At 42.6% G+C, this 24158-nt stretch overlaps 1 protein-coding gene across 1 annotated transcript in view; it reads right to left on the bottom strand.

Moving 5' to 3' along the window:
* Positions 1-24158, bottom strand: part of LOC110839448 (acetylcholinesterase-like) — a 48708-nt gene that overhangs the window by 9480 nt on the left and 15070 nt on the right. The window contains exons 2-5 of the mRNA XM_022083636.2: positions 18139-18281; positions 12150-12302; positions 3761-3924; positions 2715-2872 (exon numbers count right to left, since the gene is read on the bottom strand). Of these exons, the coding sequence (XP_021939328.2) occupies positions 2715-2872; positions 3761-3924; positions 12150-12302; positions 18139-18281 (618 nt within the window). The remainder of the gene's footprint in view (positions 1-2714; positions 2873-3760; positions 3925-12149; positions 12303-18138; positions 18282-24158) is intronic.

The raw sequence follows: 24158 nt of genomic DNA, 5'->3' as shown, positions 1-24158 counted from the left end.
AAAAATTATAAATACAGTCATCTCTGCAATTACGTAAGTTTCGTTAACGCGAATTTGCTCCAATGAGATCGATGAATCGGTAAAAGCTTTAAACTTTCAAAGGACTGATTTAATCTCTGCTGAGGTACCGGGGTTATTTTTACTACGCGATTTTCTATAGGTCGGCGTCTTACATGAATGCAACTATCGCATAACAGCAGAGATGACTACACATCAATCGCGGGGACCAACGAATTGCCGATTGTAAGTGTATAAAATATATTTTTTAAATTCCATTTATTTTATTTACGTTATTTGAGAGCTTTAAATGTAATGTCATTATATTACTCGTCAATGTTTGGGTGCTGGGGAACATGTCATTGACTTCACATTGATTTATATTACAAAAGAGTTTCAATTTACGCCGATTCGTCCAGGAACGCATCCCCGGCGTAAATCGAGACCTACATGTATATTCATTCTGTAATTTGCCTGTGGTCCGTGCTGATAAAATGTATGTAGTACCTTTGGCTGAAGGACCATAAAAATTTTCTCATCCCGTCTGTGTTTAGCGGAGGGAAAGCGGTCCCCTTGTTTTTTAAAGTTAATTGTCTTCGAAAGATTTGGGGCGTGGCTATAGTGGGATCAGGTTTTTGCTTTTAATTTATTAAAAAAAATTCTAACATTACGACCTTTCGAACTTTCGCTCACTTCACATGTTATAGGTATCAATGACGTTACTTTCACTGGACTCATTTTTCCAGCGCATGCAGTAACTCATCCGCCCCGATAGTTCGTCGGCGTTTGGTCTGAGCTTCATTCGCGTTAGTCACACGTCGAGGAATCTGCACCCCTTGCAACTGAGAGTTCCATTGATATTTGCCACCAGACGCAATTCAAACAAAATTTCTCGATTTTGATGTCGGCACAATTACTGACATTTGATCTGTCTCTGACACTTTTCTATTTCCCCCGTCTTCTTAATTAACTCCCGTTAAAAATTACCATAATCACACGAAATATACCGCATTTATTACATTCCTGGCACAGAATTCTACCGGCAGAATTAGGTACTACTGACAGCAGAGCCGCCTATCGGCCAACGGTTTAGACCATAATCTCATGCATATTTTCGTATTCATTCTTTACAGAGACTTAAGACGTGTGTCAGAAAGGAATTTTTAGGACTGTATTCACCTGTTTGACAGCAGTTTAAAATCCGAAACAACTGAAATGATTTCAGAGAACATTAGCATTTGGAGATCTATAGGAAAATGTATGTTGGATTTTTTTTTTTAAATTTTCGTAACCCATTTTGTGAATATGTCCACGCATAAAAATATTTTAAAAAAAATGTTAATGCATTTCTTCCGTCGTGAAATGTGTTGCGATATTACGTACTTTTAGTGAGTTCAGAATTTTTGAACGACCTTGGATAAAATATTTTTTCGATCGTCTTAAAAATAACCAACCTGGTTTCATCAGTTTCATTTCCTTTGGGTTTTACAGACGGTGACAGACGTCAAGCTTCAGTGAAGCCTCATTCTAATATCCTTTATCATATTTTAATAACCCAAGTTCCTTCCTTGAAATAAACATCCGAATATATGAGTCCTTACATACGAGGTGCGATCGGAAGGTTTCCAGACTGCGCGTATAAAAACCCGTACACTTATCTCAGGTATTAAATTCATCCATCACCCTCGAAGTAGTTCCCCTGGGAGTGAACACAACGATCCCAGCGCCGCTGCCAAGCCTGGAAGCATCCCTGGAAATCTTTCTTTGTCAGCCTGTCAAGCACCATCTGCGATTCTGCCTGAATCTCTTGCCAAAGACTCGCCAAAACGGCTACGGAAACCTATGAAATGCTAAAGAAAGCATTTGGGGAGTCCGCAATGGGTCGTGCACAAACGTTTGTGTGGCATTCACGTTTTAAAAATGGCCGAACCTCTGTCGATGATGACGAGCGTTCTGGACGACCATCTTCGAGCACAACGCCCGAAAATGTTACGAAGATTCGGCAGGCCATTCACGAAGATCGACGTCGTACCATCAACGACTTGTGCGACATTGTTGGGATAGGCTATGGGACCTGTCAGCTGATTCTAAAGGAAGAACTCCACATGCGACGCATCATGACAACGCGCCAGCGCACACCGCCCTCAAAGTTCGGCAGTTTTTGGCCTCAAACACCATGGCCGTCATCCCGCACCCTCCTTATTCGCCGTGTGACTTCTTCCTCTTCCCAAAGATGAAAATTCAGCTAAAGGGAAGGAGATTTGAGACGATAGAGGAGATTCAGGCAGAATCGCAGATGGTGCTTGACAGGCTGACAAAGAAAGATTTCCAGGGATGCTTCCAGGCTTGGCAGCGGCGCTGGGATCGTTGTGTTCACTCCCAGGGGAACTACTTCGAGGGTGATGGATGAATTTAATACCTGAGATAAGTGTACGGGTTTTTATAGGCGCAGTCTGGAAACTTTCCGATCGCACCTCGTATACATTCATTTTGTTTTGACATGCGCAGAGTAAGGGGAGGTGTTAAGTTCTTCCGTGGCATTGAAGGACGCTATTCGGTTACTGCAAATGCACTACCGCAGTAAAACAACGTTTCTAACACTCCTTTAGGTTCTGAAGGATCAGTAGTGACCTTCACACTTGGGCCAGTGACATTAAGGTTAAGCGTGTCGTAGATCCGGTCTGGGCGAATGAGTTTGCGCTTGTCTGGATACGTACCTGGAAGATTCTTGAGACGCGGCAAAAAGTCGTTCCAAAATGCGCAAGCTGTGGTTCGTGGACCCCTGCCGATGCCAGAATGGTTCGCGTTGAGTATGTAGTATTTAGGATGCTCTTTCGTGTAGGTTGGCCAATCTGAGTCATTTTCCACGGGTTTCCTGCGGAACACAGAAACACTGTAGCCGAATACGAGGCGTTCGGCTCACAACACTGACTTTTGGTATGTTTCCTATTTATATTTATTTGTAGTGTTCTGTCTGACGACAGGTCCATATGAACAGGATCCTTCCATCCTTTTCTCGGACTGGGACCTGTTCATATACGTTCTTGGCAGATGATCCAGAAGTGGTTTGCCATTGCCTTCTTCTGTGTGTGAATGGAGTAATTGTTGGGATGCCACGGAGGAAAACTCCGTGTTGCCTAGACCACGGCCTTGCCCAACACAAGTTATAAATTCGGGCACCGCCGGGAATCGAACCCGAGACCCCAGGATTACAAGGCCAGCGTTCTAACCGCTAGACCACCTTTGATAAAATTGTAATCATGCGTTCTTCGCACGAACTGATTGGGGGAGAACGCATTTTAGCCTGGCTTTGTCTCTCTGTCCGTCCGTCTGTCTATTTATTCTAATCGAGAAACCAGTCGACAGATTTAGATGAAATTCGGCATATATGTTGTGCCATCTCGTACGACCTGAAAGTCGTAACTTTGAATGTCCTACGAGCCGTGATGCTACTAAAATGACGGATGAGGAAATTCGTGAAGTTTAGGCAAAAGTTGTCGAAGGAGGGGAGAGGAGAATGTTTCCATGTCACTTTCTACGCGTGCTTCGTTTAATTCTGTCATCCAAAATAACGTTACTGCTTTGTCTGTGCTGTGCGAATAGTGCACGGCGTATCAATGGCGCGAACATCGCGGGCCGTGCCGTCCCGTTGCGTAGACCAGGACGTAACGAATAAAGCCAAAATCACTGCGACGTAGTTCGGACGTCAGTCAGACTGACGTGGGCAGTACCAGTAGACAACGAGAACCTGTTTCTTACCCACCCTGTGAGCGCGAACCTGGCGAAGATGTCCATGATGGTCCGGCTGAGTTCTCTCTCGCTTTGGCTGTACTCCATGGACATGTTGAGGGGGTGACCAAACACGTACTCTATCTCGTCGCCATGCATTACGCCCATCCATTTCCCCCACATGTTGATGCTCGTTCGCTGGAAAACAGGAAATGAGCCGTCAGGGCTCGTGGCGGTATTTTGAACCACACGGATACGCAAACTCGTGGAATTCCTTAAGTAGTTGAGCTACTGTCAGCTTCTCAACAAGAATTATGTTGTGTGTAGGTTAACAGACCGATAAAACAGCGTAACGTTTGATCGACAGTCTATTTTTTTTGGGGTAGTATTAGATATTAACCTTCGTTTCTTATAAACATAAGAGATTTTGTGTACAAGATGAGCGACTATCAGCTTCTCAACAAGAATTATGCTGTGTGTAGGTTAACAGACCGATAAAACAGCGTAACGTTTGGTCGACAGTCTATTTTTTTTGGGGTAGTATTAGATATTAACCTTCGTTTCTCATAAACGTAAGAGATATTGTGCACAAGATGAGCGACTATCAGCTTCTCAACAAGAATTATGCTGTGTGTAGGTTAACAGACCGATAAAACAGCGTAACGTTTGGTCGACAGTCTATTTTTTTTGGGGTAGTATTAGATATTAACCTTCGTTTCTTATAAACATAAGAGATTTTGTGTACAAGATGAGCGACTGTCAGATTCTCAACAAGAATTATGCTGTGTGTAGGTTAACAGACCGATAAAACAGCGTAACGTTTGATCGACAGTCTATTTTTTTTGGGGGGGTATTAGATATTAACCTTCGTTTCTTATAAACGTAAGAGATTTTGTGTACAAGATGAGCGACTGTCAGATTCTCAAAAAGGGCTGTGCTTCATGGAGGGGGTGAATTTTATCTATTCGCCACATCAAGACGGACTCCAGGGTTTATTCAGTTTCTTATGTGCCACGTAGCAACAGAAATAACTTTGCTAACAGAGATATAATGTGACATATATCATGTTTACATTGAGGTCTCTGTGGACGATGTGTGGGTTTCCCTGTGACTTATGTCGCTTTCGCGCAAGCTGCCACTGAGGGGAATACTGTGTTACGTAAAGTCTACTTACAGGAGTAGATGTGGGCCTAAAGTCCTTGGAAGCGTGTTGTATACCTGTCGTGATATGTGGGGAGAGGAAGAATTTTATCTTATATTCTTAGACCCCACTGTTAGAGAAACTACTTTTAATTTCTCGTGAATTAGTTAAGCCTCCTTTCGGTGCCTGAGGAAAGACGGTAGGATTATGTGGTCATGCTGATCTGCGCGTGTTTAAGGTTTTGGACGAATCAACTGATTTTTAATTCTCCACGAAATGGTATGACCCAAAATTAGGTTTGAAGACGGGTTATGAACATACAAACTACTGATTACAAGCCAAAAAAATCAAAATCAAAAAACATGACGACAGGGTTATTTTAGACAAATTTAACGTACAATCAGTGCTAAAGTATAGTAAGTCCTGAAACAAATAAAACATTAGCAACATAACCATTAACAACAACAATATCAGATCGAACATGCATTGCCCGGTCTCGAACGAAGGCCTCTGTTGTGAGAAGCCGGTGACTAACCGCCTGAGCTATGGCACGGCCTCGTAGTGTCACGTGTTGGGTAATAAAATACACATAGTAAAGATTTAAATAATAATTTACATTTTTAACGTAATTAATAGCACCGATGTTTTTGTGACATTTGAATATTTTTTTTGAAAATTTTGGCCAGCCTTAATCGAATGTTTAACAAACTCTCAGTATTACAGCTTCAGACTAGTGTTGCCAGTAGTAAAGAATTGGCGGGTTTTATATCGATGATATGCTGATGATGGAGGTAGGATGTTCCTGTGAAACGTAAAAAACCAGAACATTATCTATATTTTTATCGCCATGATAACCTCGAACCTTTCTTATCTGTGGAGGGGTAAAGACAGCTTATGCAATTATCTTGTCATCTCATCTGATGTTAAAATACCTCTACAGTTGATAAGTTTCTGTCAAAATACCTAAATACCGCCTACTTCAGTCGTCTATAGGTGCTCTCGCTGTCCTGTATTATAAATTACATGTTGTAGAACAATTTTCTTGTTCTTTCGTTTAAAGAATGGACCAGCTGAAGCTGTACGAGATTGGTAGCTGGGCGAAGCAGGGCTGCCCGAGGGGGGTGGGGGGGCCGATGTGACGAACGATCGATTTATGTAGTTCGATATCCAGCGGAACGTATAACAAACGATGGACCAGTTTTTCCTCTCTACTTGACGGTCTACTAGGACTCTCTAGAGGATTCTGTGATTGATTCCCGTCTCCAGCTTTGTACGTAACAGTTTCACATATCATTGTCTCAGGGATGTCAAAACAGAATTTGTCCCTGTGTAGGCCGTATATTTTCCTACCCGTCCTTCTAGTTATCGGAGAACTTAGGCCGCCATCTTGTATGACGTTTCGATCCTTGACTTAAGCAAGATTCGAATCCAAGACCCTCGCTTTACGAGGTTTGTTAATGTGATCAACCTAATTTAGGTTATGGTCGATCAACTAAAAACTTCTGATTAATATCATTGTCGGAACTGAATATTTATCTACACTGCAGATCTTTATAATGCGTTAGTAAAATATGTGTGCCAGGGTCTTGAAGTTACGTGGTTAGCACTCCTGCTCTTTATTCAGAATTTTCCAGATAAGATTCTTCAGCCGAAGGGCTAACGTTATGAAGTTTTTCCTCAGTGTTATCACGGACGTGCATGCTGTTAAATAAGCCACGGTATTTCATTTCAAATTTGGTCTTGTATGCTGTACTACATTAAGCTGGGAAGAACTTGATGGAGTCTCTTTTCCTTCAGATGCCTCAATCAATGTCGCGAATCCAGCGGAGTTCGACTAGTCAAAATTTAAAGAAATTAACCTTTTTTCTGTTCAACAGTAACAGAATTTATTGAAGCTTTATCTTCGAAAATCGCATTGGGAGTACATTTATAAAAAAATAATTTATAAAACAACTGAAGCCAAATTCTTGTCAAAGTCTGACTCGGGACTCCCGCCGAACGCTGATTTCGCCAGACCCCCCCTCCATAGATGCCACCTTCAGAGTGACCGGAAAGTAACGCAATCCAATCCTGACACGTGTTCTTTTTGTCAAAAAATTAAATTACATTGAAACCGGAAAACGAAAATTAATTTCATATTAAGTGTTGAAAATGGCCGAGTTTTGTATCGTCACTGAAGACCAAAGGTCGACCGGAAGGGTTTTTTGTCCTCAACGCTTCCTGTGTCACGGGAAAGGCAGACGAGATCCTGTCGATCTGTTTGTCACGGGAGAATCGTGAAACGTGATACTCCTAACACTCATCGATCCGTAAGGCTAATTCTTTGTGATTTTCTCATGAAGTGGAGAGAACGAGCTCATAATGAGGGGCCAATATCCTTATGTTCATACCCGAAACTAAGCAGATCTTCATAAAATTTTGCGTTGGGTTTCTACTCTCAGACTTATAACCCTTAGTAATCAAGATGTCTTCCACCTTCCATAAAGTTAAATTCTGACTTCATAATTTTTATTAGACAGGCTTATACACAAAATAAGACACCGCATTGGAGTACGTGCCTGTTGAATTTATGTATCTCGAAATGTAGAATTGCAAATTTTGCAACAGTAAATATTCATGAACTAGGTAGCTCAGTGTAGTGACTCGACTACAGGCTACCGTGGTTAGAATCCCGAAAGGAGCCAAACATTTTACAGCGTCCAGACATTCTCTGGAGCCCAGTCAGCGGGTACGATTACTGAGTTTGTTTCTGCGAGTGTAAAGCGGTTGGAACGTGAAGCTGACCAATGACCTCTATTTAATACCGAGGTCATCTGTACCTTCACACTAACTAAGTCTTCATGGCTTGTTTCTTAGGAAGTACCGTATTAAATGTTCATTGATGTATTTGAATCTGCGTTTAATAAATATTAACTGCTGTTCGGTAAGTAAAATCACGAATACAATACGCGTAATCGGCCACATTGATTCTTGGAGGATCGGCTTCGAAGGGGCTCGTCACACTCATCAAAAGTGAAGTTGATTTCTTGGTGCTGGAGTTGAGAGTCTCTCAGAATGCGCAGAGGCGCGTACAATGAAGAGACTAGCACGTGTACTGTGTTTTCTGTGGTTAAAGCCACAGGCTTTGCGGTGTTGCTGAATTTATGTGACCATGTGTACCCCAGACCATACAGAAACCGCTTCGCGCACACTCGCGGCTGAATACATAAAATATTGAAATAATTCTCACTGCTTTGTGTTGAAACACGGGTCGATCCGCCAGCTATTGGTCTACAGAACACCCATGCGAATTTCAAAAGCCATGTACTCCTCTTTTCAAAACCACTGTCTCTTTCTTAAGGGTTCTTAGGCGAAATGCGTTCTATCTTCTGCCTACGTGAGGCTTATATACACACGAGAGAGCAGAGTACAAATATCCTTATACGAGTATCCTTCTTCATATATTTTTTTTGTAGTGTTCTGTCTGACGACAGGTCCATATGAACAGGATCCTTCCATCCTTTTCTCGGACTGGGACCTGTTCATATACGTTCTTGGCAGATGATCCAGAAGTGGTTTGCCATTGCCTTCTTCTGTGTGTGAATGGAGTAATTGTTGGGATGCCACGGAGGAAAACTCCGTGTTGCCTAGACCACGGCCTTACCCAAGACAAGTTATAAATTCGGGCACCGCCGGGAATCGAACCCGAGACCCCAGGCTTACAAGGCTAGTGTTCTGACCGCTAGACCACCGTGGCGGTCATATATTATTAGGGATTCAAAATACAGGAAGATGAGTTCGCTGACATAGTTACAAGCAACTGTCACTTCCTGGTTCCTGGCAAGAACTGCATGACTCACTGCCCAGCACTAAAACCTACTGCTAAAATTATTATTTTAACCTTTTTAAATGGTCCAGAGTCTATATGCGTGTTTAGGGGCATGATTTTCAGCATCTCCTGCAAGAAACTACGTTTATTCTGTGATTTGTATGGAGGGATGTTTGATTCGTATCAGGAAAGTCTTGTAGCAACTTGGCGGTTAGTCATGCAGCTCTTGCCGGAAGTGACAGTTGCGTGTATCTATGCCAGCAAATGATAGGCTGTTGTGAATGCGGTCATGAACAGATGGTTCGTGTAAAAAAGATGGACATTTCTTGACCGTGTGAGGAACAATCAGCTTCTCAAGAGCGGACTACACTCCGTAGAGGTGCTTACGTTTCTGGACCCTTGGCTTGTAATCTCATAACCTTCCTGAGCATTAAGGCAGAGGGCGGAGAAGTGTCGAACTCTGGCTCGCTGTGAATTCTTTAACTCGGCATTAAGCGGTTGTGGGTTTGATCCTATGCGGGTCGGTTATTTTTGATTCGTTTAAGTTTAATTGGGATCAGTTACATTAGATTAGGTTAGATTTGGTTAGGTTAGGTTGGGTTAGGTTAGGTTAGGTTGGGTTGGGTTAGGTTAGGTTAGTTTGGGTTGGGTTAGGTTGGGTTGGGTTAGGTTAGGTTGGGTTAGGTTAGGTTAGGTTAGGTTGGGTTAGGTTAGGTTAGGTTAGGTTGGGTTAGGTTAGGTTAGGTTAGGTTGGGTTAGGTTAGGTTAGGTTAGGTTGGGTTAGGTTAGGTTAGGTTAGGTTGGGTTAGGTTAGGTTAGGTTAGGTTGGGTTAGGTTAGGTTAGGTTAGGTTAGGTTAGGTTGGGTTAGGTTAGGTTAGTTTGGGTTGGGTTAGGTTGGGTTGGGTTAGGTTAGGTTAGGTTAGGTTGGGTTAGGTTTAGTTAAGTCAGTTAGGATATATAAAGTTGTTTTTCTACGATGGTTTGGGGTGTCCTACAGAAATTCTATCGTGTTCATCGGGTGATCGTGAAGATGTCCTGGAAAAGTCCTGGATAATCCTTGAGAATTCCAGGAAAATTCCTGGAGAAATCCTGGGAAAGTCCTAGAGTAGTGTCGGAGAAGTCCTGGAGACGATATGCGTAAATTTTTTGTCACGGAGAATTCCTGGAGAAATTCTGGAGTAATTCTGGAGAAGTCCTGGAAGGTTATTTGGAAGTCCTTAGTGCCGCTGAGCATTGCAGCCTCTCGCCGTCAGAGGACGAGAGATTTATCGGAACCCTCAAGTGATTTGGCTGACAGGACCGGCGTTTCCTCCAAGGCGGTCATTATAACGACCTAGCCTGGCACATGAAGCCGTATTTACATTTCTAGCTACCGCCACGGAACAAAGACCTTGTTCAGAAGCTAATAGTCGCTTAGCTAGTCTAGAAAATCGAATGTGTTTACACTTAGCCACCACTGTACACTGTTCTGGGCCAGGTGAAGCCAGCTCACACCTTCACATCCTTTTTAATATTATTCTCTCAACCATGGTGAAGTCTCCCAAATTCTTTTCCTACCTGGTTAGGCCCAAGGAGAACTCTTTTCTTGAAACTGCATAATATGTTTGAATTTTAAAGGCGAGAAAGGATTGTACGGACAGAATCGTGCCTGGGTGTAGTTTCCTCAACCCGCGGTATGCAAATTTACGAGTAAAAGCGCCAGTGATTAGAGAACCCGCGCAACACCTCTGTCAGAGGAGTTGCCGCCTGATCCAGGCGATTACTGTAGCGGAAGGTGTCGCAATTTTCTGCTGTGTAGAGCAGAGGCGAGGGTCGGCAACCTCTCCGTCCGCGCGGGCTGCGTCGGCTAGGTAGTTCGTACCTTTGTCGAGGGCGGTAGTTAGAAACCACCGACATTGTTGTGAGCATTTATTTATTCTATTTAAAGAGAATAGTTTTATGAAAATTCGGTTATTAGTTTTTTTTTTTAAAATTTCATATGGTCTCCGTAAATGAACAATGTGACTTTCTGATTTTAAAGTTACAGGAATGCTTACAATTTCTATTGGTTTTAGTAAATTAATATTTTGCGATTGTCTGTCATTATACTTCAAAAACATATTTGTATAAATTTTCTTCTCGTATTGTGTAATTTCTGTATCATGTGACGGGCAGCATATAAGGCTGCGAGCCACATGTGGCCTGCGGATAGCAGGTTGCAGACTTCTGATCAGAGGTTACTTTTCTGGACTGTTTCATCCATTCGACCTGTCACCTAATAATGCCAGATTAAGAAGTTCCTTTTCTATGAAAGGAACTCCTACGGGCTGGACGACCGGGGTTCGATCCCCGACGAGGGCAGAGGATTTTTCCTCTAGCCTCTGCGTCCAGACCGGCTCTGGGGCCCACCCAGCCTCCTCTACAATGGGTACCGGGGTCCTTTCCCGGGGGTAAAGCCGGCCGGGGCGTGATGCTGACCACTCACCCCCATCTAGTGCCGAGGTCAAGAATTAGTAGGAGCTATACTAACTCTCCCCCCAAGCGCCTACATGGCGTATAGTGGGAAAAACTTTACTTTACTTGCTATGAAATTGTCTACAGCTTCTTAATTCCTCTGTCTTACACCCCTTTTATCGAATGGTGCAGTCGGGTGTTAGCACCTTGGTTCGTATTCTGGAGATCCTGAATGGGTTCTTGATCTGAAATCCGATAAACTGACTGACAATAGATGTCGTCAGCAGCAGGATCCCCGAAACGTCGGTAACCGCCCACATAAAGCCTCAACCTAATAGTACCGTGATCTAATTCATGCGGTTATTAAATTTTTCTACGTTCCTACGACGTTGAGGAGCCCAGGAAATTGTGAATGTATGAACTGTTTCTAGGGCAATAAACCAATAAATAAGAGAGAAATTTGTTTTTTTGGGGTTGGCTGTAATTCGGTGATGTCACGGAAGTTTGTTTGACTGTGCATATTCTGGCCTATATACATCTAACCGCTTTACAGACTATCGATCCGTAAAGCTAATCGATGTTTGGCGATGTTACCTGCCCTCACGATATATACATCAGAAACAATTATAGCCCGTAGCAGATACTCCATGGTCAATGTGAGGTTTTCAGCACAGTCGTTATAACGCGATGTGAAGGCACACGCTCGTTACAGGGTCTGCATTAAGCAGTTCGTAGTTACTGTTCACGTGTATAAACAATGGTTATGACTGGTCGACATCACTACTTATAGATCCACCAACGACAATATAAGCCCTGAGGATGGAGGCAGTAAGTCCTCATGGCGTTAGCAACTCAGACGAGTAACATCGTCAATTTTACCGTCGCGTGAGAACGTCAGATATCTTGAAAAACGTAAGAAATCCCACAGATTCATTATTTTATTTCGTAAACAGAGAATGGGGCTGTTCGAGGCACTCCGTCCTCAATGTGGGTCTGAGGCTTGCGTTTAACCTGGGGACGCGCCTCGTGAGTGGCTTTACCTGTGTGAAGAAATAATAATAGACTTTTGTGCCCCGGGCGGCGAAGTGTTCCGCGAACTGGTTGGTTGGACAGATGAAGAAAAAGTCGCCTACGACCTCCGCGATTATCTTCTGGTTGAGGTAGCCGTCAGCCAGGTGTTCCCAGTCAGTATACTGTAACAAAAGACTCAGGGTCAAACTTCCGGTCCAATTTCGGGGATCTACGTGAACCCTGTAGAGTGGTTTATAAAATTTCGGTGTGTTGGTTTACAAAACTGCACTCAGAAAAAAAAAATACAACAGCAGATTAAATTTAGAGAATGAATTTCATGGCTCATTTTAAATCCCAGGATTTCCTGTCTGCCTTCAAGAAATCTAAAAATTAAAATATACTATTTTAACTCTTTTTTTATATGGGTGTAAAAGCTTGTCTCTGTCTCACTCTGTGTGTGAGAACAGGATGTTGAGGTATATTGAATCAAAAGTCAGGAAGTCGGCAAGTATGCTTTGTGAAATATTTTAAACATAACACAGTTTCTTGTATGTTCTTTGGTATGAACGTAAATGAGCAGTTTGTTTGTTTCAGTTCTCTAAATTATAATATTTTGTCTTATTCACTTAGACATCAAGGTACTTGAATTTTTCAGTGGGCCACGACACGCAGGCACGTCACTACTTTCTTCAAGGATATACGAAGTTTAACGACGAATCGTTTACTCCGGTTCTTAAAACTATTAGCCTTATTTGTAACAGGTGTTCATAATACTCTAAAATGATGCTTTATTAATATCTTTTTAAATTTTAGAAGGTAATAAGGTTTATTAAAATTAAAGAATGCCACACAGTAACCAACAGTAAAAGTTTCGAAATATTTCTCTCACGACGTAAACATTGCCCTGATGATGGAGGCAGCAAACACCTCTGAAAGGTCAGCAGACTTCTACCAGACTACACGGCACAAATCTTGGTACACAGCCATCTTCAGCCAATGTATTTCCTTTATGGTTAAAACCCAAGCGTTCCATTAATTTACAAGAGATAAAATATTTTAATATTTTCCGTCAAATCACAATTTTAATAAGATAATAAAATATAAAATATTTAAAATATCATTTCACGTTCCGCATCGAATGATCGATTTACAAATTTGTAAATCTATCATTCGATGCGGAACGTGAAATGATATTTTAAATATTTTATATTTTATTCTCTTATTAAAATTGTGATTTGACGGAAAATATTAAAATATTAACCTAATTCACAATATGACGCAAATATACTACCTTAAGAGATAAAACGATAGCTTCTGTTCATTTTCCGCGTCCATTGCAACGTTGTTACCTCGAAGCTTGGGTTAAGTTTCCGACCACCCCTTGTCTAATGTCGTCGGCTCATTCATAAAATTCACGACTATTAACCGAATCTGTTTCTCGTATTGCCCTCGCGCCTTGCCACAGCCCAAATAATCAATTAACTACGTCAGAATCCTTGTCTGATTTGTAGTTCACAATAGTGACTAACCTTGAAGCAAAACACTGTCAACGTTAGCAAACACGTCCAGAATTTATAACCACTTTACAGTCTATCGCCGGTATGATAATATTGGCAAATCAAAATGATCGAACAATTGACGCAAACCGGGTCACCCTGGAGACACATGATGGCCCGTTGTCTTGTATTTACCTATGAGGATTGTCCGTGAGACATTCTCGTACATCTAACACTGAACGCTATTTAGGAACCACCTTCCGGTCTAATTTAACTGGAGTGTAAACACTCGTCTCACAATGTGGGTTGGCTTGTACAAATACACGAAAGGTCAGTTCAGATGCCAGGGCGAGTTCACACAGCAGAAGCGACGTGATTTGGTAGAATTTCGTTGACACTTGCGAGATGCACTGTGGGCTCGCCAGGGTTTGCATCATGAACGCGTCGCTGTGTTTTCAGATACAGGGATCAGGTCTGTTTATAGGATGAAACCATTATAAATGTTCGTACGAGCGAAATTTCGTAGTGCGAACTTTCTATCTGTTTTACTGTTTATTTTTAAGGTGGACATGAACACAAAATATTCTGAATGCACGGTAGCAAGCATTTCCCGAATTTAATTTCCCCCACAACCCCCTCCCCCCACCCCCCAAAAATCTGTGGTCTCAATTCTACCGTTGCTTTTTCGAAAGATTCATTAAGGCTTTGACCGGGATGTTAAATCTTATGTGGTACCGCCTGATTCGACTTGTAATGGTTAAGTGAAGTGTTTTCTTCGCGGTACGGTCTGGATTCGTAAATATTATGAAGACGAGTTTCGGCTTCAAAGGGTTAACCAGCTGATTTTCGTAATGGTGAGGTGTAGTGTTTTCTTCGCGGTACGGTCTGGATTCGTAAATATTTTGAAGACGAGCTTCGGCTTCAAAGGGTTAACCAGCTTTAATACACTGTTTTCTACTTCTGTAGCAATGCGAGGAAACATGGATATATACTCTAACTCTGATAGTTGCTCAGCTGCTCAAAAAATGCTTTGATTTTACATGTCGAAATCCCTCGCCTTAACTGGTTAAGTATTTTTTGTGTTTTTGTCAAGTACTTTAAATGTGTAGGACTTGAGGTTCTCACGGCGGTAAATTATCATAGCCCTGATGATGGAAGCAGCAAGAACCTCCGAAAAGTCGGTAAACGTCTACCAGACTACACGGCGCTACAACCCAGAAGACAGGTGTGTTAATTAATTACTTGTAGTAATCGTCTTCTTCCGTCTGATTTCTAAGAACCTGAAAATTAAAGTTTACAAGACAATAATCTTGCCTGTTGTTTTGTATGGGTGCGAAACATGGTCTCTCACTCAGAGGGAGGAGCACGGATTGCAGGTGTTTGAGAATCGGGTGTTGAGGATGATATTTGGGCCTAGGAGAGAAGACGATGGGGCGTGGAGAAAACTGCATAATGACGATCTTAAAAAATCTGTTTCCTCCCCCAGTATTGTCAGGGTGATTAAGTCGAGAAGAGTGAGATGGGCCGGGCATGTAGCGCGCATGGATGGGACAAGAGGTGTGCACCGGGTATTGGTTGGGAAGCCTGAGGGGAAGAGACCTCTGGGGAGACCTAGACGTAGATGGGAGGATAATCTCAGGCGGGATCTATGGGAGATAGGAGTTGAAGGAGACTGGATTTTGTTGGCCCAGGGCAGGGTCTGGTGGAGGGCTTTGGTTAATTCGGTGATGAACCTTCGAGTTCCGTAAGCCATCTGGTTGGTTGGGTCCACTATTTGGGAAGTCTGCGGGGAAGAGACCGCTGGGGAGACCTAGACGTAGATGGGAGGATAATCTCAGGCTGGATCTATGGGAGATAGGAGTCGAAGGAGACTGGATTTGTTGGCCCAGGACAGGGTCCGATGGAGGGCTTTGGTTAATTCGGTGATGAACCTTCGGGTTCGGTAAGCCATCTAGTTAGTTAGTTAGTTAGTTAATCGTCTTCTTCGTCTCCCCTCCTCTCGTTATTGAACTTTTCGAAGTGTCAAAGTACAAAGTATTTTACATTTTCTGGCCCACACGTGCAGTTCGCTAGAGAGGGCATCCGAAAACTGATTTGACCTTACACAAACTTCGAACATAAAATATTCACGTGTCGCAATTCGCCCTGCGCATGCCCGGCGCTGTGAATTATTTGTTGCTCAAAACTAGTGGGGCTTTGGAGCGACGTAGCCGTTTGGCCTGGTCAATGTACCATGCACCATAACTGTCGCAGATAATTCCCTGAAATCTGTCTCTGTGTTGTACTCAGTCGTCAATCCTTACAATAGTGAATGTGAGGTTATGTTTGATCCCATTTAAGACGCCTGTGGTCAGTTACGTTCTGTATGAAGCTCATGTTAATTCAAACTTCCTCGAAGCTGTAATTTTAAAGCCTGAAACTTGAATACAGTTCGGCCACGATTATCCGTCCGTCTTCAGGACCAGTTTAGTTAGGATAATCGGGATCGTGCTGTGGTGAGATGGCTGTTGCGTTGACGCTCTAAGTTTGAGTCAGTACAGGGACCAGCGAGGCAGTGAAGTTTTAAAAAGTATGAAACTTCGTCTGGAAACTCCTGATTTATTTAGGTCTCTTATATTTCGTGGAAATGTCTATCTTGTGGGATGTGGCACCGCGTGGTCTGTTAAATATCGACTGATGGTTTCGACCACATTCCTTCTTCTATCATCAGTGGGAAACCTGAAGACAGCCATCTTCGTACTGATCGCCGTGAAAACCTGAAATCTCACATTGTTTGGAAAGATTTGCTGGAGAGAAAATGAAACAAGTTTCTATAATTATTGTAGTTCCTTACGTGAATTTATGTTGTTTGTATTTTTAGGTTTCTGAATAAACAGACGATGACTTCAGGTCATAACGCGGTTTGTTACGTCACAAATTGTAATGCAGTCGGTACATAGCAAGGGAACGATACAGGACTTTTCACTGGTACTGGTCCACAAAGATACCTTCGAGAGCAATGATAGAAGAATTCTCTCATCATATTTGGAATAACGAGGTGATAGTTGTTCTTTGATGTCTGACATAATTACTTGGGTTGGAATCAGCTGACTCAGTGTAGTGTAAGATAGCAGACTCTTGTGAACAATGTAATCAACTTTGGCCATGCACAAAAGACAGGGCACTTCTTGGCTGACAGAGATTTCTGAAAATTAGTCTTGTTCGACATCGATTAGTCCACCGTTCACACGATATTGACGCTAGACGTCGGTTTTAAACACATCCTTCCTTTCGTACCTTTGGTCTGTGACATTACGAGCAGAAATTAACTCGTGTCTTATTTTATTTGTTTATAATGTATTTAACGTCGGTTTTTCAGTAGTTCAGACTACTTAGCGACGAATGAGAGGATGGCATTTTGTTAATATGCAAGTTATAAGAACAGATGTACGCAATTTAATGAGGACCTCAGCATTGAAAAATTAGGTTACATTATCGTCATGGTTTTTTTGTATGTTATTCCGGGTTTTGGCTCCGGGTAGTCTCATCGTTAGATGCTAACATACTGTCCCCGTCTTCAGGGCTGAAGTTCGCACTTCGCCATCCTCACTGCCGCGAAAACCTCAAATGTCACAGAGGGATAACGATGTGGCAACACCGCTCGCCTCCTCTCACTAGATTATATAATTCATAATCACTATGATAGGGAGAGGCTGTATCTCGTAACAAGCCCTTCCGCTCCTGTCCCCTGTCGCCAGGGGTACCATCATGAATTCTTCTCAAAAAAAAAAAACATCCTATGCGAAGAGAAAGTCTGCCACAGATTTCGATCGACACTTTTGCTGTCATCATCAGGTGCGACTCTCTGCTTCAGTTAACTAAGTGACCTTCGCACTGCTAACGCTTTCACAGTGTGTCTCTCATGAACACGAAATATCCAGTATGAAATTCTTATCTCGTTGTCGAAGTTGGTTTCCGGGTATTAAAACAGCGTGGACTTGTATGTACATACCAGCGTTTAAAATGAGCATAATCCTTCAGCCGTGAAGAAGGAGGTGCTACGTTCCTCCGAAACGTTCTTGTCTAACTTCACGTCCCCGCGCTTTTAACACCCGGAAGATCAACATCGACAACCTAACCGTGGTCAGAACCTCGTATTGCATATAATTTTGTGTGAGTGCCAAACGTGGTCTTTTACTTTCAAGGAAGGGCGTAGTTTTTTAAGGGTTTAAAAACAGTGTGTTCAGGAAAATATTGAGACAGTGACGAAGTATGTCAGCAGCTTAGGGCATCTTAGAAACTGACAATGAATAATTTTGTCTTCAAGTTCTCTCAGGACAGCGACATTTTGGATTTACACTGGACTCCTCCGTATGTGGCTAAGGCGAACTTTGGTGGAGAGACGACTTGGAGAGAGTTGTCTTAGGGAGGCAGGTGGGAGATGGAACAGGGTCTCAATCGGGATCGGTATTATCGACGTTGAATCTTAGATTTCTGTTACCAGAGAAGTATTCATTCTCTTGTCGTGTTTGCATCTCCTTACCTGGAAAATGATGGCGTCTCGCTCCAGTTGTGTCAAGTTCTTGAAGATGAGGTTGATAATGTCCAGGTATTTGTCCCTCAGCAGGAAACTCGGTGCGTCCTTCTCGAAGTAGTCCAGGAAGTCGTAGAGGATAAAATAGGTCCCTGCAACGCGCAGAAGACGTTCACATCATATTATGTACTCAGCTTCACAGTATTCTCATCGTAACCCTCCACAGGCCAAAAAAAATTTCGAAGACCTTGCACATGTTAGTTATTTGAGTCTCACATTAGATATTTGTGAGAAGATGGCTGTCTTCTGGGTTGTAGAGCCTTGTAGTATATACTACACGGCCTTACAACCATAAAGACAGCCATCTTCGTACTCAATGCCATTAAAATTTCAAATCCTACTTAGTATTGTGTTAAAACGTTTGTGTCTGATACATCGAAATTGAAAATTTAAAAAAAAAAGTTCGTCACATTCATTGTATAATATTATATTTACTGTTTTCTAAAACAGCTTTACGGATGTGTAAGAGGGCAGTCTCCTGACTGATACGACATCACTGACCGAGTTAATCCGACAGGAGAAATCCGTTAACTGCCTGAAGTGAACATACTTTCGCCTTTCGGTCTGTTTTTGTTTGTAAATGCGTGAGGTTAGATGCCCATTTTCCTGTCGTAGTGCATCTTCCCCTTGGTATTATGCAACTCGACCATCTGCGGTGTAGTGAGTGGTAGGGATTGATAATTAAAGTGATTTAAGAAGACCCCCGAGTAGATGTGTGATGGTTAGGTTAGGTTAAACCCATTTTAGAACCAGAACAGGTTCGTCCTTCTAGTTTTGTAGAATAATACGTCATGAAATTATATACACACATTGTTTGTTATTTTTGTCTTAGAATAAACTCCTCTACATTGTCATTACAGTCAGAAGAACACAGAGTTACCGGAATGTTTCTTGGTCCAATTTTTTCTAAGTGTTGGTTTATTCAATAAAACAGAACACACGCGAGAGATGTTTTCGTATTATACAAACAGCTTCGGAATTTATTTTCAACCATGTCTTGCCCGATAGCAAACTATTTCTGATAACCCCTTCTCTTACTCAGTATACGAGGTGTGATCGGAAAGTTTCAAGACTGTGTCAATAGAGGGCGAACCGGATGTAGTACGAGCTTCTGCCGCTAGGGGGTGCGGCCTACATTCATAGTGAATCAGTGTGCCAGCCGGCATCATCGAATTAGCATTTGTTTCTTAGTTACGGGCGTTTTGGTAGTGCATTACACCGACCCTCCTGCGATTTCGGAATGGCGTGTGCATCAAATTTTGCCAAAGACTCGCCAAAACGGCTACGGAAACCTATGAAATGCTAAAGCAAGCATTTGGGGAGTCCGCAATGGGTCGTGCACAAACTTTTGTGTGGCATTCACGTTTTAAAAATGGCCGGCCGAAACTCTGTCGATGATGACGAGCGTTCTGGACGACCATCTTCGAGCTAAAGGGAAGGAGATTTGAGACGATAGAAGAGATTCAGGCAGAATCGCAGATGGTGCTTGACAGGCTGACAAAGAAAGATTTCCAGGGATGCTTCCAGGCTTGGCAGCGGCGCTGGGATCGTTGTGTTCACTCCCAGGGGAACTACTTCGAGGGTGATGGATGAATTTAATACCTGAGATAAGTGTACGGGTTTTTATAGGCGCAGTCTTGAAACTTTCCGATCGCACCTCGTATCGTCTGAGAACTATTCGTGAATGTCCTTGTTACTATGGAAACAGTGTCGCCATTTGAAGACCCCTGTTCTGAGAAAATTCATTCTCCTTCAAAATCTCTCTTTAAGTTCTGTTACAATATTAAGAACTCGTAACAATATATTATTTTAATACTAGTAAAACAAGTGACTCTACTTAAGTCAGAGACATTTTAAGTGCAGATTTTACATCACGTCGTATATTTTGGATGTAATTAATAAGTGAATTAACAATTTTTGTATGAACTTCATAGCTGCTTGCTGAAGATATGGATTGAGTCTCTGACGACGACCGGAAATGGTCGAGACCTGTGAGGTCGTTAGCAACATTAATAGTTTAGCTGATGGTTTGGCATTGACTTCACATGAACCATTTGTAAACGAAATATTAAGTTTCAAACAAAAAAAGTGTCAAAATTACGAATAACTTTTAAAGACATGGACAGAACAATTATATCGAATTAAAGCCAAGACCTTGTCCATAACATGTGGAAGTTATTCATTATGTAATTTTCAACATTCTTTTTCATCTCCCAAGGATTCGAATGTTACCCACTACACGTTTGTAGTATACTTAAATCCAAATATCAGGAAGTTAGGTATGTGAGAGTCGATGTTCTCACGGCAGTGAAGGTGTTGATGTTGGCCCTCAAGATGGAGACAGTATGTTCCTCCTACACGTTATGTGCCTACGAGTTCACACTAACATCGGCAAATTGGTCAGCCATGTAGGATATTCCGCCCTGATGATGGTGGCAGTGCACACCTCCGAAACGTCGGTCAACTTTTATTCGACTACGTGCGGAAATATCCCAGGAGGCTGTCAACTTCATACTCGCCTCCGTGAGAAACTGAAATCTCACAAGTTCAAAAATCTTTGCGTAGGATAACCATTTTGCGAGTTACGCACGTAGGCCTTCATGTAAAGTGTTTGTTAAAAACAAGTAAAATTGTCCCCACTACACGCCATGTAGGCGCTTGGGGAGAGAGTTAGTATAGCTCCTACTAATTCTTAACCTCGGCACTAGATGGGGTGAGTGGTCAACGTCATGTCCCAACCGCGCTTTATCTCCGGGAAAGGACCCCGGTACCCATTGGATAGGAGGCTGGGTGGACCCCAGTGCCCCGGTCCGGACGCATGGGCTAGAGGAAAAATCCTATGATGTCCGATTTTGATAAGAATTTAGATTTAGCAAAACTTCGCAATATGAAATTGAATTAAAGTATTCTTAATATTAAAATATTTTAATGCAATATTCAGCTGGCTGAGGGTTGGGTCCAGTGGCAGCCAGTGTCATATCGCATTTTATTTATTTAGTGTTCTGTCTGACGACAGGTCCATATGAACAGGATCCTTCCATCCTTTTCTCGGACTGGGACCTGTTCATATACGTTCTTGGCAGATGATCCAGAAGTGGTTTGCCATTGCCTTCTTCTGTGTGTGAATGGAGTAATTGAAACCGGGGAAGCCCCCGGAGGAAAACTCCGTGTTGCCTAGACCACGGCCTTGCCCAACACAAGTTATAAATTCGGGTACCACCGGGAATCGAACCCGAGACCCCAGGATTACAAGGCCAGCGTTCTAACCGCTAGACCACCGTGGCTACTGTCTTACGTTTATGAAAACACAAATGGCTGATGCCCCTTTTCAAGGACGTGATTTGTAACTCCACGCAGTATCGTTAAATGTGATTAGACCTGGAATGAGGAACAAATATTCGCAAAAATATTCTTGAAAACTGTACCGCTAACATAAGTGGCCTCTTTCCTCGTCCTGGTGTGCATGTACACTTGTGTTTGAATAACACATCCGGGGGCGAGAGCTTTTAATGGGGAGGGGTGAGGGGTAGGAAAGGATTCTTTCAAAATAAAACAACATTTGAAGGTCACGAAGACCTGCGTCACTGGTGACATCAATTTTTCAGTTAAGTGACGTCACGAACCGTGAACATTAAAATTCGTAGGTCTATTATTGGAGTTGCTATGGGAACGGGCAGGTGGGGCCCTGTGCTTTTGTGTGTGGGAGGATGTCAACACGTCATGATGCAGTTGGGGCGTGCAGATACCAGCGCCATCTGCATTTGTCTGTCGTCAGATAACAAAATGAACTGCTTCAGAGGAACGTCGCTCACGTGCATTGAGTTGCTCTATTGTCTGAAAGTAGGAAATCAGTTGACCCCAAATCCTTTCTCCACTTAGAAATACTTCTACAATTATTTTTGCTCGCCGACTAAACGAATTTTTTTAAGCGGGGAGTTACTAGCTCCCCGCTCAAACCCCACGCTGGGGTAACACCCCTTGTCGGCTATCCGAAGCTACCCTCCAGCCTCAATATGACGACACGTCATACCGCGGTAACGAGGGACAAACATAGGATTAATTAATCTCAGGCGCGAATCTTCAGAAAGCAACAAGCTGGAAATCCTTAAATTATTCATTAAAGTTGGGGAACTGCTAGACAAAGATTAGATTATTCGAAATTGTCAACTGAGTTTCTGTAAACTAAAGGAAATGGCGGAAGACGTCGTTATGGATTACGGAGCCCGCGAATGCGCGCGCAAGTGGAATTCGACTTTTCTGACTGCGCGAAACGAGGGTACAAAAGAACCTTGTCAGTGTGTGTGTATATATATATATATATATATATATATATATATATATATATAACTGACTCCACGGAGCAGAGTCCTTCTTGAGAAAGTAGCAGTTGCTCAGGTGGTGAAGGAATCCTCCAACGTTTATGAAACCAAATCACAAATACGATCTCCACAAGGATATCTCTAATGCTGTTGTTAACAAATTCATTTTCGTAAGTGATTAAAAATAACAAAACAAATACAGTCAGCTATTAGCGATTAGAACGCTGGCCTTGTAATCCTGGGGCCTCGGGTTCGATTCCCGGCGGTGCCCGAATTTATAACTTGTGTTGGGCAAGGCCGTGGTCTAGGCAACACGGAGTTTTCCTCCGTGGCATCCCAGCAATTACTCCATTCACACACAGAAGAAGGCAATGGCAAACCACTTCTGGATCATCTGCCAAGAACGTATATGAACAGGTCCCAGTCCGAGAAAAGGATGGAAGGATCCTGTTCATATGGACCTGTCGTCAGACAGAACACTAAATAATAATAAGATGAGGTGGTCTAGCGGTTAGAACGCTGGCATTGTAATCCTGGGGTCTCGGGTTCGATTCCCGGCGGTGCCCGAATTTATAACTTGTGTTGGGCAAGGCCGTGGTCTAGGCAACGCCACACGGAGTTTTCCTCCGTGGCATCCCAACAATTACTCCATTCACACACAGAAGAAGGCAATGGCAAACCACTTCTGGACCATCTGCCAAGAACGTATATGAACAGGTCCCAGTCCGAGAAGAGAAAAGGATGGAAGGATCCTGTTCATATGGACCTGTCGTCAGACAGAACACTAAATAATAATAAGATGAGGTGGTCTAGCGGTTAGAACGCTGGCCTTGTAATCCTGGGGTCTCGGGTTCGATTCCCGGCGGTGCCCGAATTTATAACTTGTGTTGGGCAAGGCCGTGGTCTAGGCAACGCCACACGGAGTTTTCCTCCGTGGCATCCCAACAATTACTCCATTCACACACAGAAGAAGGCAATGGCAAACCACTTCTGGACCATCTGCCAAGAACGTATATGAACAGGTCCCAGTCCGAGAAGAGAAAAGGATGGAAGGATCCTGTTCATATGGACAATGCTAAGTAAACAGATGACGTTTCCTAGGTAACATAATGAAGTTACACTTTTTCGTAACACATTTTTGCCGAATAACACTGACCCTAAAATATAGACGTATTTACGTCAAAAAATAATTTCAACTACTGAGGTTTTGCATTGTTGAGTGAGATTTATAATTGTTGTTCAATGAGGAAGGAATGGGGAGACGATGGTGGTGACATCTCAAGGTACTGTGGTGGCACTTACTTGTACTTGTGTTGCTTTAATTGGTTATTGTACGACGTTATGCCTACTGAAAAGGTCACGCAACGTCGGATGAACTTATATCACCTTGGTCCTTATTCCGTCATGTGAATTCGCAAATATCCTGGTTCCTGCAGTAGTTAACATGTTTTACAGTGAGGAGAATAGTAGATTTAAACAGGTAAGAGGAACATTACATAACAAGGAACTTTCATAACTTTTAATACTCGCTGCATGTAATTACGGTCATTGAATGAAGTTGTGTGTTATTCAGGGACGTACAACACACATGAGTGATACTAAAACTATGAATATTTTTTTTAAACAGTTTGCACAATATGAGTTTTCTTC

Source organism: Zootermopsis nevadensis, unplaced genomic scaffold, assembly GCF_977971745.1.
Source record: "Zootermopsis nevadensis isolate Lab colony 2312 unplaced genomic scaffold, Znev_1.0 Znev_ptg000010l, whole genome shotgun sequence".
Classification (NCBI taxonomy): domain Eukaryota; kingdom Metazoa; phylum Arthropoda; class Insecta; order Blattodea; family Termopsidae; genus Zootermopsis; species Zootermopsis nevadensis.
Note: the sequence above shows the minus strand (reverse complement) of the source record. Positions and strands in the feature narration are given on the sequence as shown.